At 52.6% G+C, this 15,346-nt stretch overlaps 1 protein-coding gene across 1 annotated transcript in view; it reads right to left on the bottom strand.

Moving 5' to 3' along the window:
* DRC1 (dynein regulatory complex subunit 1) overlaps window positions 1–11,981 on the bottom strand; it is a 45,974-nt gene extending 33,993 nt beyond the window's left edge. Inside the window, exons 1-2 of the mRNA XM_055122191.1 lie at window positions 11,791–11,981; window positions 2,045–2,132 (exon numbers count right to left, since the gene is read on the bottom strand). Of these exons, the coding sequence (XP_054978166.1) occupies window positions 2,045–2,132; window positions 11,791–11,945 (243 nt within the window). The 5' untranslated portion in view covers window positions 11,946–11,981. The remainder of the gene's footprint in view (window positions 1–2,044; window positions 2,133–11,790) is intronic.
* Between the last annotated feature and the right edge of the window lie 3,365 nt (window positions 11,982–15,346).

Raw genomic sequence — 15,346 nt, 5'->3', positions numbered from 1 at the left:
AAATATTGCTTTTCTCTTTCCTTTATGTCCTTTACATAGTTTATTTTAGAACAATGTCCTTTTTGTACAGACACAGGAAGACAGTTGATGCTATGCTTTTGTAATATGGGAGTTAATTGAGTCCAAATAATATTTACTTCTGGGCATCCATCATATTTACTTGACTTAAGCCTCAGTTGCTCTTAGATCCTAGCATCCCCATAAGGAGGGTCTTGGCAAGGGAACTGATGGATCCAGGGCAAACCTCAAGCTACCCTGGCATTGAAAAGGGACAGGCCTAGTGCCATGAGAAGTATAATAAATTAAGAGCACAGTCATGGAACAAACTCTGCCATGACCCAAAAAAGAAGTAACTGAAGAAGGATGATGCTGGGGTTAGGAAAGACTAACCTGGCCTGAGGACTGTGGTCTGGGATATATAGAGAGATGTCCCCAAGAAGAGCCAAACTTTAAGCTTAATATATCTCCTACTGTGTTCATACAACTGTCACTGTCACTGTCATCCATTGCTCATCGATTTGCTCAAGCGGGCACCAGTACCGTCTCCATTTTTGAGACTTGTTGTTACTGTTTTTGGCATATTGAATACGTCATGGGTAGCTTGCCAGGCTCTGCCATGCAGGCAAGATACTCTCGGTAGCTTGCCGGGCTCTCCAAGAGGGGTATTCATACAAAATGACTAGAAATATTGTTAAGACTATACGTATTGTTAAGAAGTACGCTTAAGATGACTGTCTCAATGGATCACTAGCTAAGGAAAGGAGAAAGCGCTATGCCCTTGGTTGGAATTTCTCCCTTGGGCGGATCTCCTCGCAGGAATCTCGAGTACTGGGCACCCAGATGAGATTTTGTCCCTGAGTGAATCTCTTAGAACTAAAGGAGGGGTTTTCCATCTGTTCATTGCTATGATAATGTTCAACCACACCTATGTGTAGTTGCTACCCCCACCCTTCATCATTTCTCTATAACTAAGCTGTGAGACTTGAATGAGCGGTGACTGACTACTAAGCAGCCTGTGACCCCATCCCTTAGGTTTGTCCCTCGCTGTCAACGGGCCTGGGGAGGCGATTCTGGCGACTGAAAGCACTCACCCTTGAACTCACACGGGGCCCTCGGGGCCACATGGGGTTGTACTGGGTGTGGGGCATCTTATCTGTGGATGGAACTCCGGGCCTAACGCTCTCCTCTGCCCCCATGCATCACAACTGAAACTATCACCTTCTAGAAAGAACTAGAATCAGGGCCAGAGAGACTGTACAGGACTTAAGACCTGCAGACCCTGCAGACCCCAGCTCCATCTTCGGCACCACATATGGTCCCCTAAGCAACACCACGGTTCGCTCCTGAGCACTGAGCCAGGAATAGCCCCTCAGCACCGCTGGGGGTGACCCACAAACAAACAAAAACAGCACAGGAGCCCAGCGGAACCCACAGCAGTGTGAGAAATGACACAAGGCAAGTTTCCTCCGACAGAGAGCAAAAGGGAAAGATGCTTTTTCCACTGATCCAGCACTTGTTTGCAATCTACAGAACTTCAGGAGTGTCCCTTGGTATATCTGCGCCCCCTCCATGGTCCCAGCACCATCAAAAAGGCCCATCTCCTCTTTCTGTACCCACCTCCCCGCCCCCTCCAGTGAACACCAAGTCTAGGAAAGTGCTGTTGCTGTGGCCTCTGGCCATTCTCTCTGTCATATTTACTGACACCCCCACTGCTCACTGTAGCTCCCTTCTTCTAAAATAGTGTGGGATCCAGGGGCTAGAGCTACAGGACAGTGGGCAAGGCGCTTGCCTTGCACGCAGCCAGTCTGGGTTTGATCCTTGGCACTTCCTATGGTCCCCAGCTCTGCCAGGAGTAATTGAGTAACTGAGCATCGCCAGTGTGGCCCCCAAACAAAATAATAATAATAATATAGGGGAGATCCTAATTTAGTTCTTCCTCAAGGCATGAAGCATCATGAAGGGTTCCTCCTCCACTGAGTCTCCTCCAACACAAAACCAGCACCACTTTTCCAAGACAGACACCCGCATTCGCCAGCACCCGTACCAGTCGGCTCTCTTCTTTCTGTTTATAGCTCCTGCTCTGCTCTTCCTCGCTCTCCTTCTTCCCATCCAAGTACTCGCCAAGGGCTTCTCTGTGATGGGAAAGAGGGAGAGAAAAGGAAGTTATTCCGAATACTGCAATCCTCTAGTTACAGCCAGGTGACCCCAAAAAAAAACAAAAAACTGTAAAGGTACCTCTGCTCCTCTGTGTCATCTACAAGTCTGACCAACGCCACAAAGAAATATGCGGGGGAATATTAGACGGAGAATGTGCTCCGTTCAGGGAGAGAGTCCACACCACAGGCACTTCCCCAGGACGTGGAAACGCTCACCTTTGACCCTGCCAAGTTAGTGTCCTTACAGTGTTACTGGTTTGCCAAGAGGGAGAGCTGCAACGTCTTTGACGTTCTTGGTGACACGGCCCTCCTCCAGAGGCCCCGCGTGGAATTTCTCATGAGGATGTTCCAAGCTGGCTCCTCAGATGAGTCTCAACTACCTTCGCACCTTTCTGCAGGGTTAGGTTCCAGACAGTGTTTTTCTCTCAATACACACCCTCAGAGACCCTCCCGCACCTCTCTGCCTGCAATACCCCCACTCCGAATCTAACCAAAACTCCCTTTTTTTTTCTCCTTTTGGTGACGCCACCTGGTTCTGTCTCTATGGGAAACAGTATGGAGATTTCTCAACAAAGTAAGACCAGAGCTGCCATATGAGCCAATAAGTCCACTCCTGGGCAATGACCCCCAGGAGTCCAAAAATTATATTTCAAGAGGATACTTGCAGTCCTATGTTCATATCAGTGCTGCTCATAATAAACAAGATCTGGAAACACCACAAGTCTCCAGGGACTGATGACTAGATAAAAGAACGCGGGCCCATATACACTGTGAAATGCTGCTTGGGTCCGAGAAAAGGTGAAGTCCTGGAATTCGCTGTTAGGTGGATGGACCTGGAGGGTCATGGCGAGTGAAGTGAGCCGGGAGGAGACGGACAGACACAGAGTGATCTCTCGTGGGACATAAAGAAACACAGGAAGGGAGTAACAAGTGGCTAAAGAGAGTCTCAGAATTGGCCTCCAGAACGGAGCCTAGCAGGGGGTGCTGAGGCTGGGTGCAGGGGCACTAAACTCTGCCAGTGGACGTGGAGCTGCAACACTGTAAGCCTAAAACTCTATTTAAAAAAAATTTTTTTTTAATCTCAAACAAAATAAATCCAAACACATTCTAGAACATTATAAAGTGCTAAAATTCAAAGACTAGAAAACTGTAGGTATCTAGGGAGTAAATAATTGCGTATAGGGAATCCTCATAAGACTATTCATGAGCTTTTCCACAGAAGCCATACAAGATGGAAAGTAATTGTATTGAAATTGATATTGATATTGGCACAGATATTGAAAAATAGAAATGGCACAACCATACAAGATAGAAAGCAATGGCACAAGTTCTAAAGAAAAATGATTTTTAGCTGGCAATACTCTAGCCTGCTAGATTATCATTTAGGGTAGAGGAAAGGATAAAGTGTTTTATAGATAAAAAATTAAAAACAATTTACAGGGGCTGGAGTGATAGCACAGCGGGTAGGGCATTTGCCTTGCACGCGGCTAACCCGGGTTCGATTCCCAGCATCCCATATGGGCCCCTGAGCACGGCCAGGGTAATTCCTGAGTACAGAGCCAGGAGTGACCCCTGAGCATCGCTGGGTGTGACCCCAAAAGCAAAAAACATTTTTTTAAATTAAAAAAAAAAACAATTTACAAAAAAATTACAACTCAAAGAAACATTTAAAAATGAAGTATAAACGATATTAAATACTTTTGATAATCTAAAATTTTGATAATCTAAAACCTTTAGTAATCTAAAATTTCTGAACTGACCAATTGAAATGCATAAGATGGCAGAATGGATTAAAAGGACAATGAATCATAAATCCAAAAGTCAACATTCTGCTGCCTACAGTAAACATATCTGGTTTTCAGAATAAATAAAGGCATTAAACTACAGGTTGAAAAACAATCCTGCAAGTAAAGGAACTTCCATTTTTTTTCTGAAACTCTAATTTTTTTAAATTTTATTTTTATAAAGTTGTTCACAGTAGTTTTTATTACATTCAATATTCCAACACGAATCCCACCACCATTACACTTTCCCACCACCATTATTTCGAATTTCACCACTACCACCCAAGCCTGCCCTAAAGATAGATCCTAAATATTTTGTACTACTTGTTATGAATAATCTGTTAAAAATGATCTAAAAAGATATCCTCAGAGTAAAGTTTGTGAAAATTGCTGCATCTCACTTTGGAGCCCTTAAGCCCTTGTATATGAGATTACTAATATGTTGTTACAGGTTGAGCCTTGTGTTTGCCTTCCACTTTACATCCCATCAAATGTGGTGTGCTAGTCTTGATACATCAGTGGCATGAAGTATGAGATGTCATGAGGATGCGAATGTGACCGCATCCTCTAGAAATTCTAAGAATTTAAATAGGGTGATAGAGCTGGAGTTAAATTTTTAACTGGATGGTGACTTTGGGGTCCAGAGGCATCTCTGCAGCTTCTTGCTCTCTTCTGTGATTTATTCATGAACCTCTGGATTATGGTCGTTAATGAGTTTATGTGGTGCCAGAGGCAGTTCTTGGGCATGACTGCCAGGCTCCTGGAAGAACAGAGAGATAGAGGGAGGTCGCCCATTCCAGACTTTGTGTGAGCCTGGAGATTTCAGTTACAAAACCTGCATACCTGAGTTTTCCAGCAGATTCACTCATGGATGAGGCTAATCCGAGCCTGAAACTCTAATATTAACAGTATTATTCATTGTTACTCTTGGAGAGCCCGGCAAGCTACCAAAAGTATCCCACCTGCACGGCAGAGCCTGGCAAGCTCCCCATGATGTATTCAGTATGCCAAAAACAAACAAATAAAAAGAAAAAAATTAAAAAAGAAAAAAAAACGATATGCCAAAAACAGTAACAAGTCTCTCAATGGAGATGTTACTGGTGCCCGCTAGAGCAAATTGATGAACAATGGGACGACAGTGCTACAGTGCTATTATTCATTGTGGTTCCTAAATAATTTTTTTATAAGAACAACTTTGGGCCAGAGCCATAGCACAGTGGATAGAGAGCTTGCCTAGCCTAGCACTCAGCTGACACAGGTTTGATTCCCAACATCCCATATGGTCCCAGGAGCACCACCAGGCATAATCTCTAAGCACAGAGAGAGGAGTAATCTGAGCACTGTCAGATGTGATCCCCAAACAAAAACAAAACCAAAAAAGACTTCTCCAACTAAGACCATGTTCCTAGCTTCCAGGGCAGGGGGCGGGAGGGGGGGAATGGACACCATTAAAAACAAACCATCACCACCAACAAAAATGCTTTCTCCTGAGTTTTCATTCTCTTCCCTGTCGTTGCAGCCCTCAGTAAGTAAACCAGCTGTTTCCTTTCTTTCAGAGGCTGCAGAATAAGGCTTTATCACCACCCACTCAATGCCCACCCCCAATCCCCACTTTTTAGGACAAAGGGGTAAATCCTTCAACCCCCTCCTGCTTTCTGGAGCAAGGACGAGCTTCTGGTTGGGTGCTTCCAGAGGGACCTGGTGGGGTTCAGCCTGTCCCTGCACTGCCCCTTCTCTCTCACTCTGGCTCCTTCCAATCTGCTGTCACCAAACCTGCACCCTGGAAGGCAGAAATGTGGGATGCTGAGTGCCAACGATGGCTGGAGGTTGAAGGCTCTGAGTCCCTCCAAAATGCAATACAGCTCATTAACAGGACTTAGGCTACTCCTTGAAATAATATTTTTATATACAAGGTCAAATAAAATAAACTTAATTTCACCTAAAATCATTTCCCTCTGCATCACCATGGTGGCCGGGCATCCTTGGGTCCATACTGGGGTCCCCGGAACTCCTGGGACTTACTCGTCAGGACTAACTCCTGGTTCTGTGCTCAAACATCACTCCTGGGGAAAGCCATGTGTAAGGCAAGGGCTCTGCCCAGTAAACCTTCTCCTTAGATTAGGCTGTTGATTTTTAAGAACACACACAAGAGGTTGGAGCGAATGGACAGTAGGGTGTTAACCGTGCACACAGCTAACCTGGGCTCAATCCCTGGCATCCCATATGTCCCCTGAGCACTACCAGGGGGCCCAATAAAACTGAGGGAGAGAGAGAGAGACAGACAGACAGACAGAGACAGAGAGAGACAGAGAGAGGCAGAGAGAGAGAGTTGGGGGCTGGAGCACAGCGGGTAGGGCATTTGCCTTGCATGCAGTTGAACCGGGTTCGATTCCCAGCATCCCATATGGTCCCTTGAGCACGGCCAGGAGTAACTCCTGAGTACAGAGCCAGGAGTAATCCCTGTGTATCGCTGGGTGTGACCCAAAAAGAAAAAGAGAGAGAGAGAGAGAGAGAGAGAGAGAGAGGACTCATAAACATGAAACTAGCCGCTGTTTCTTCCTCTCCTGTGAATAAGGAGCTAATCAGGGAACTTCACAACGATGCAGCCGGCCCCTGACACCCACAGGCTACAGGCCTGAGTTCTGAGGGCACAAAACCCAAGGTTCAGAACTACACCAGGACCAGCTGGGTTGGAGCACATGCCCTGAATGCACGAAGCCCTGAGTTCAATCCCTGGTATGCGTAACCCCTGAGCACCTCCAGGTGTGACCCTGGGTGTCTCCACACACTTCCAGGTCCACACCAGGCCACAGGTCACGTGAGTAGCCCTCAGACACCCAGGTACAGCTGGGGAGATTCCCCTCTAAAACAAGAACTGCTCCAGCTGATGAAGTGCACGCTGTCCCCGGGTAAACCCTGATGCCAACAATAGCCCAGTCGCTGAAACTGCATACAAAGGGGCCAGAATGATAGTACAGTGGGTAGGGCATTTGCCTCATACTCAGTCAACCAAGGTAGAGTCCTGGGCACCACATATGGTCCTCGTGAGCCCTGCCAGGAGTGATCCCTGAGCACAGAGTCAGGAGTCATTAACATCCTCAAAAAGCCCTGAGCACCACTGGGTGCAATGCCCCCCATTCAAAAAAAAAAAAAAGGAAAAGAATGCACACGAAGAAACTGACCTGGATCCCTCTGATGGTGCTATTCTCATACTGCTCAGCCAAAAAAGCCCTGCAGAGTCCAGTTTGGGGAAACTCCGCGAGAACTTTCCCCCTTTTGTTTTTATTGCCCCCAAACATATTCAGACAATTCAAATATATTGATCCATTGCGTCTTTATAATAATTTATTTTTTTTACTAACAGGGAACCTGGCTGGAATCAGGGCTCAGGTTAAAGCAACAACCTGTGCTTTGCTCAATTTTGAAGGAGACGCTTCACAGGACCTGCCAGTGCTTGGGCAGAGCCGGAGGGCAGCCAGCCGGGGGAGAGCGGGTCCGCGAGCCAAAGGAAGCAGCAGTAGGCAGGGATGAAGCAGACACAGTCAGGAGCCTGTGCCCAGTTCCCGGACCTCAGCCTGCTTCCAGAGACAGGAGAGAGGGGGCAGTTCCCACGGAGGAAGGGCCTCGCCCCATGGTTTGTTTCTACAGCATCCGGGACCCCCACTCCCCCAGAGCCACTGTGGTCATCAACTGTACAATGCAGAGAAGGAGCTGCCACACACACTCGGACCCTAGACTGTCATGGGGACCAGAGACCGGGCAGCACAGACTCTCTCTAGAACCGGGCATTCAGAGAAGGTGCCCTGGGAGCATTTTTCTGAATGGATAACTGGAATTAACATAATCAAAAATCAGGGGGCCGGAGCAATAGCACAGCGGGTAGGGCGTTTGCCTTGCATGCGGCTGACCTGGGTTCGATCCCCGGCATCCCATATGGTCCCCCAAGCACTGCCAGGAGCCAATTCCTGAGTGCAAAGCCAGGAGTAACCCCTGAGCATCGCTGGGTGTGACCCAAAAAGCAAAAAAAAAAATCAGAGCAACCCCAGGTGGGATCTTTGCCCCCCTGGCAGGAAGGTCAAATAGAAACTTCTGGAAGGACACCACAGAGCAGAAACCTTTGGCACTGCAGCCAGCGGGGCAGGTGGGATTGCCGTGGGCCTTCAGGATGTCCAGGGTTCTGGAGAGTCGCTCGTGGGCCAGCCCTGCATGCTCTGGCTGCTCTGAGAAGCCCGTGCCAAGCCTTGACTCCGAGCGCCTGGCCGGGGCAGCTGCCGGGAAAGCAGAGAAGCGGGGCAAGCGCGTTGTTCCTAACGGCTGCCACGGAGCAGGGCCACGAAGGCGCACGGTCTGTGCTAGAGCATCCTCATGGCGTGGGGGAGACCAAATACACCACCCTCTCCTCGACCCAGAAAAAGGGCCCGGGAGATTCCTGTGCACATAACAACCCACAAAGCCCTCCTGCCGCCAGCCGTGTTAATCCTCCCGGTCTCTATTGAAACCCACTGACCCCTCGAGGCTGGCTGAGCGTTAGCAACTACACCTGCAGGGTCAAATCTGACCTGCGTCTACGGTGCGTATCAGAAGTCTGTGTCTCAGGGTCACAAGGCATTTGCCTTGCATGTGGGGCTGACCTGGGTTCAATCCCTGGCATCCCATATGGTCCCCTGAGCATTGCTAGGTGTGACCCAAAAACCCAAAAAGAAAAAAAAAAAAGTCTGTGTCCATACAAGGGCCTCTGTGTCCCCTACTAAGACGAAAGTCTCATCCCAGAACCCCCTGCTCTCTGGATGGCTCACAGCAAAGGTTTTTCCCACAGCCCACCTCTTGCCTTTCTTGTTGATTATTCTGTTTTGGGGCCACACTTGGTGGTGTTCGTGGGTTACTCCCAGCGCAGTGCTCAGGGGTCAGACTCAGGAGACCGTGTGTCTCTGCGGAGTGAGCCTGGAGCTCCGGCACACAAAGCCTGCACTCAGACCCTTTGAGATGATTTTGGTATTTCTGTAATGGTGGGGGACTGGGACGAGGCGGCGAACACGGGCAGAAGAGCAGTGAAACTCTTCCAGGTGATACCACGGTGGCGTCATTATACCATACACGTCGTTATATAGGCAGACTTCTAAGCTGCAGAATGGGGAGCCGTGGAGTCTGGGTGACGGTAACGTGTCAGAGAGGCTCATCATGGGGACCAGGGCTCCTAGGCAGGGCTGCAGGTTGAGGGGGCTGGGGGCGGGGGTGCATGAACCATGACTGTACTTTCTACTGAATTTTGCTGCCAACCTAAAACTTTTTTGAAAAAAGGTTATTAGTTTAGTAGGAAGGATCAAAGGTACAGACTTTTTAAAAAGTTTTGGAGGGTCTGGAGACAGTATAGCAGGAACAATGCTTGCCTTATATGAGACCAACCCAGGTTCCATCCTGGACACCCTTTGTGGTCCCCTAAACCCTAGCAGGAGTGATACCTGAGCACAAAACCAGGCGTAATCCCTGAGTACTGCCAGGTGTGGCCCTCAGAACCAAAATTATAATAAAATCAAAGTTTCGGAGGCGCCCCAGCAGTGCTCAGGGGCTCCTCGTGGCTCTGTGTGGCTCCTGGAAGAGCGGGGAGGACCATGAGTGGCAGGGATTGAACCCAGGCCTCCTGAACGCGGACCCTGTGTTCACTGAGCATCTCTCAGCCCTCAGAGACTAGCTTGTGCCACGTAATCCTTCCCTCACACAGAACAGGGTGATAACACCCAGACAGAGCCCACAGGCTGTGCCGGCCCTCCCCAGAGTCCCTAAGTGGCCTGTACAGAAAGGCTGACCAAGCCCTGAAGAACCTGGAGGGGGCGGGGGGGGGGGTTGTTGGGGGGAGGTGCCCAGGCCAGGCAGAGACAGATTCCGGGGATTTGGATAGCGCCTCTGAAACCAGCGGCCTGCTGCACCTCTAAAGGATTTGGGGGTCATGCTCAGTGACACGTGAGGGTGTCCCACCAAATGCAAATAGGCATAGACTGCCACTGTGTCCCTGTCACAAAGAAGGCCACCTGTGCCCCACAGGCCACTTCAGTCCCAAGAGGATGTCGGTGCACACTTGGGATCATGGTGCCTTCCTGCTGGCGTGCCTGTGAGCGGGGCATTGAGCTCTGGCCCCTTGGGCCACCTGGTCCCACAGCCCCCGTGGTGGGAAGGGCGCTCGGCGTGGAGCTTACAGTCAGCCCCAGTGAGAGACTCACGGCCACAGCCCCGAGAGCCTGGGGCAAGGCCAGCGCCTCTGGCTAAGGATCAGACACTGCTTCTTTGCGCCACACCTGGCAGTGCCCAGGCTTCCTCCTGGCTCTGATCCCTCCTGAACGGGGGTATCAGAGAACCATGTGAACCAGAGAACCAGGATTATGTGGTTCAGGGAACCACATGCAGTGCTGGAGAACAAACAGGGCAGCCACCTGCGAAGCATATGCCTTAACCCTGTACTAGCTCTCAAGCCCGAGAGCTGGACACAGAAAAGCCAGCTGACAGCGAGCCTGTGCACCCTGCGGGGAGGGACCAGGCAGGCGACGACGCGTGGGACCCAGCTGCTTCCACAGAGGCCAGATCACAGGTGTTCTCCCTAGAAGCTGAGCTGGCTCCCAGAACATTCCAGATGGTAAGTGCCCCTCGGAAGCCAGCTCCTAGAACATCCCAGATGAAGAGGTCAGGGGAGGCACTGGCCATCCAGGATAAGATGGGAAAGAGCCCAGAACATAGTAGCTTGTCCCAACCCCCACATCCCGCAGACCCCTCATGATCAAGATCCTGGACAACCAACTACAGGAAAAAGAAACAGCCGGCTCGGGGCTAGAGTGATAGCACAGCGGGTAGGGTGTTTGCCTTGCACGCGGCCAACCCAGGTTCGATTCCCAGCATCTCATATGGTCCCCTGAGCACTGCCAGGGGTCATGAGCCAGGAGTGACCCCTGTGCATCGCTGGGTGTGACCCCCCCAAAAAAAGAAACAGCCGTCTCTCTGGGTGGGGGTGAGGGGGCGAGGGGGTGCAGGAGCCTGCTGCAGCCAGGCCAGGGAAAGGCCTTGACGGGAGAGAAACCCCCTTCCCAAGCGCAGAGTCCTGGGGGTCCTACCAGCCATGTGCTTCTTGGGGAAAGTGGGAGCTTTGAGCCTGGACTCACACCCACGCGCCACCTGGCCCAGGGGCCCCACTTCACGACAAAGGGGGTGCAGAGGCAGGGCAGGCCTCTGGCACAGGGCACCCCACACCGCGGGCTGCCCAGGATCAAGTAGCCTCTGAGTGTTGCAATGACCCAGAGGCTGAAACGTGGCGTGGAGCCTCTCTGGAGAAGAAGTGACGCGTCCCCCACACAACCACCACCACACAGCCCCCCTGGCACTTTGTTTCTCCCCAACTGTGGGCTCTGCCAGGCCAGAGGTCCTAGGCGGGTGGCCCGGTGGGAGTGATGTGCACCTTTGCGAGGGCACAGGGCGAGCATCCCGCTGAACAACTGACAGCTGCCACCTAGGTCACTTGGTGTCCTTTGCCCAGAGCCCAGAAGCCGCCGTCTTGGCAGGCAGCTGAAGTTGACGGGCAAAAGTACAGCAGAGACAGCAGAGCCCTGGTACACCCCCATGCCGGCCCCACCCCCAATGACAGTCCCGTGGGTTCGTGAGTGAGCAGCCCACAGGGACCAGCGGCGACCGCGGAATGAACTTGCAGACGGAAGGTGGCCTGCAGGAGAGGGACGGGAAGACCTGGGACAGGTCACCGGGTGCCAAAGCACGGCTGTTTCCTCTCTGGCCTCCCGGCGCGCGGGAGGTTCGGGTACCAGGCATTTGGGGAACCTCCTGCGAGCAGCTGGCCGCGCCCCGACCCCGCTCACCGCCGCCGGGCTTCCAGGCGCGCCGCGATGCGGAGGCGCCGCGCCTGGATCCGCTCCTCCATGACGTCGGAGTTGACCGAGGGCCCGAGGATCCCGCTGGCCATTTGCTCCTCGTCCTTCTCCTGCAGGCCCCCCAGGGGCCCCAGCGGATTCATGGCTGCGCCCTCCGCTGCCCGGAGCCGGCCGGGGACCCCAAGCCTGCGGTGCACCGTTGCTACCAACAAGCGGTTGCTAGGGCGGGTTGCGCGCGCAGCCCAGGCCCCGCCCCCCCCCTCGGCTTTCGGACCCCGCCGGGGGTCGTGTCTCCTCCAGTCCCAGAGAGGGCACCGCCGGGTGGGAGACGACAGAAGTGATGGAGCCGGCTGACTCATTCGTGTGCTCATCGATTAACTGGTCCCCAGATGATGGGCGTCGGGTGTGTGGGAGCCCCCGAGACCCTCCATGCTGGTGCACGTCGCTGCTGGAGCCCCTCGGCCGGACCTGAGGACCCGGCTGGCACTAGGGTTCATCTTTCTCGGGGAGGTTCACGCTGAGCCTGTTGCCTCCTCGGAAGGTTTGGACTCAGCGCACCGCATCCTTGCACTGGCCGCCCATTCCGCAGGGAGCCCCCGCTCGAATGTGGAAGCACCCGGCTAGCAAGGAACTCACAATACCGGGATGGCACAGCGGGTGAGGCACTTCTTGCCTTGCAAACGACTGACGCAGATTCGATCCTCGGCGTCCCACATGGTCCCCTGAGCACTGCCAGGAGTGATTCCTGAGCATCGCAGGATGTGGCCCCCAAACCAAGAAACAGAAATGCACGTCCAAGTACATCAGAGTGTGTCTTCCGTAATGGTCTCTGCAGGGTGGAAGCCGGAGAGGCCCTGGGGTCCGTCTCCAGCACCACCTCACGGATCGAGTTCGATGCCAGCTGCCCCACTCTAGGGCACCCCCAATGCCACGACTTTGGTGCACCAAGTGGGGAGGCCCTTGACAAGCGCTATAACTGTGCAATGGGACAAAGGGAGGGAAGGAGAATTTTTTAAAATAAAGAAATCAAAGAAGTGGGGATGGGGCTGAGCCCTTGCGCAGATGTTAAGGCGCATGTGTAGTTAATGGCCAACCCTGTTCAAATCCCTGAGGCACGTCTGGTCCCCCTGAACACCACCCGGGCTCACTCCTGAGCACAGAACTCGGAACACTCCCTGAGCACAACAGTGTGTAACCCCCAAATGAAAATAAAGTAAAACAGGCCAGGGGTAAACCCCGGTTCAGTCCCTGATATCACATACTGTACCCCGGCACCTCCGGGCGTGGTAAAAACAAAACAATAACCAACAAAAAAGACAAGGGGGAGCAGAGGCAGACAAGGGAGTACCAGGACCTGGGTGATGGAGGTTCTCGTGCACTTTGGTGGTGGTGAATGTTTGTAGTTTTGTCCATCAGGACCATGGCATTTGGGCTGGTGAGATGCACAGGGTAAAGCACTTGGCTGCCATGTGGCCGAACCAAGTTCAATTCCCAACACGCTGGGGCCCTGATCCCTGCCAGGAGTGAGTGATCCCTGAGCAGATGGCCAGGAGTAAGCCCTGAGCACTGCTCGGTGTGACTCAATAACCCCAAAGAAGGAGGGGCGCAGGGGAGGTAACCTGGGACACATTTCCTAGGGATGTGCCCCACTGGCACCAGGGAAGTCCTGAGAAAGTGCCAGAACTCTGCCCAAGCCTGTCTTGCAGTCTTGGGTTCCAATAGCTCCTAGGCACCATGAGCCCCAAGGATGCAAGCCCTATGCCCGAAATTAAACAAGCCCTTTGTCCAGAAGCCACCGGGGGCAAGGCGGCATCCCAGGTGAAGCGGCAGAGATCAGACGGGCAACCTCTGTCTCCTCAGTGGCCTGGGACTTTGCCCCAGGGGCCCAGGTTGGCTCTGGGCTGCTTGTTCCTGGGGCTCAGGGCCCTGCACCAAATTCCTCTTTTGCTTAATAATCTGGAGTGGTTCCTTGAGATAAGGCTCAGATGGGGCCTGGCAGGTCCTGGCCTGGTCTCCACCGCCCTCTGTGAGACAGAAGACACATCCCAAGCGAGTGGCGTGTCTGTGGTGGGGAGGTGCCATGAGCAGTCGGTGGGAATACACTGTGGCAACACAGGGTAGAGACGGTGAGACAGCAAAGGTGCCCTAAAGCCCAGCCGTGTGATTAGCAGCAGACGCTGCCCGGCTGCTCCTCGGGCTGGGCTGACTGCTGGGCTCTCCTCGCGGCGGAGATGAGCTGCTGAACTCGGCTGGGATTCCAGGCCCCCAGACAGCGAGCAGGCAGCATCTAGCTCCTAGAAACCCCCCTGGCCAGGGCCTGGCCACACCCCCTCCGCCCCTCGCCACCTTTCTAAAGCAGGACGCTGGCTGTATAGATGTTGGAGAAGGGGCTGGCTAAGGTTTTGGGGTGCTAAGGCCCGCTGAACAGTCTCCCAGAATCACCAGGACTGACCTCCAGCCCCTTCAAACTTCTTTATTACAGTTTGGCGGGGCAGACCCGGCAGTGCTCGGGGAACCATGTCTCGGTCGTCTGCGTGCAAGGCAAACACTCTGCCGCTGAGGCTGATCCCTGGCCCAAAGCGCATCTTCTCATCCGAGGCATGACCCTCTAAGAATTCTGGGAGCACCTCCTTATGCGGCATGGGAGCTGTAGCATTAGGGAGGTGCAGGAGTGACCCCAACGTGCTCGGTGGGGATCAGGGTTGGCTATGTGCAAAGCAAGTGCTTTACCTCCTGTAGTATCTCTATAGTCACACACACTAATTTTTTTTTTGGGGGGGTTACACACCAGCAGTGCTCTGGCATGACTCCTGGCTCTGTGTTTGGAGAGCTCTCCTTTTTTTGGGGGGGTCAAACCCAGGGATGCACAGAGGTTACTCCTGGTCCTGCACTGAGGAATTACTCCTGGCGATGCTCAGGGAACCATATGTGTTGCTGGGAATCGGACCCGGTTCGGCCACACGCAAGGCAAACAAACGCCCTACCCGCTGTGCTATTGCTCCAGCCCCAGAGATCACTCCTGCTGGGGATCAAGGGGTCCATATCTGATGCCAGGATTTGGCTTGGGTCAGTGACAGTCATGTGCAAGGAAGCAAGGCAAGCACCTTCACGCCCTCTCCCTCGCCCTCTCCCTCTCTCTCTCTCTCCCCCCCCCCCACACCCTACAACGTTTCTAAAGGAAATGTGAGAGCAGAGAAGAGGAAGCAGGACAAATGACACATCTGGGGGACATAAGCCCTCCAGAAAGGTCAGCCAGCCCCAAGCGCCGTCCCCTTGTGTCATGTCATGGTCACAGAATGGAGGGGACAATAGCTGGGTAACTAAGATGCTGGCGGGCGGGAAATTAAGGGCAGATAAAGTAAAAATATGAGGTATTTCTTTCCTCTCCTTAAAGACACTTACAGAAATTCCATTTTGGGCCAAACCCAAAGTGCTGGAGCACACTGGCTGTGAACCCGGATTCCACCCCAGCAATACGTGGTCCCCCAAGCAGCACCAGGAGCAGCGCCATCCCCAAGCAGGCCGAAAGGACTCAACACCCATT

Source organism: Sorex araneus, chromosome X, assembly GCF_027595985.1.
Source record: "Sorex araneus isolate mSorAra2 chromosome X, mSorAra2.pri, whole genome shotgun sequence".
In the NCBI taxonomy this organism is placed as follows: domain Eukaryota; kingdom Metazoa; phylum Chordata; class Mammalia; order Eulipotyphla; family Soricidae; genus Sorex; species Sorex araneus.
This window is presented reverse-complemented; position numbering and strand designations above follow the sequence as displayed.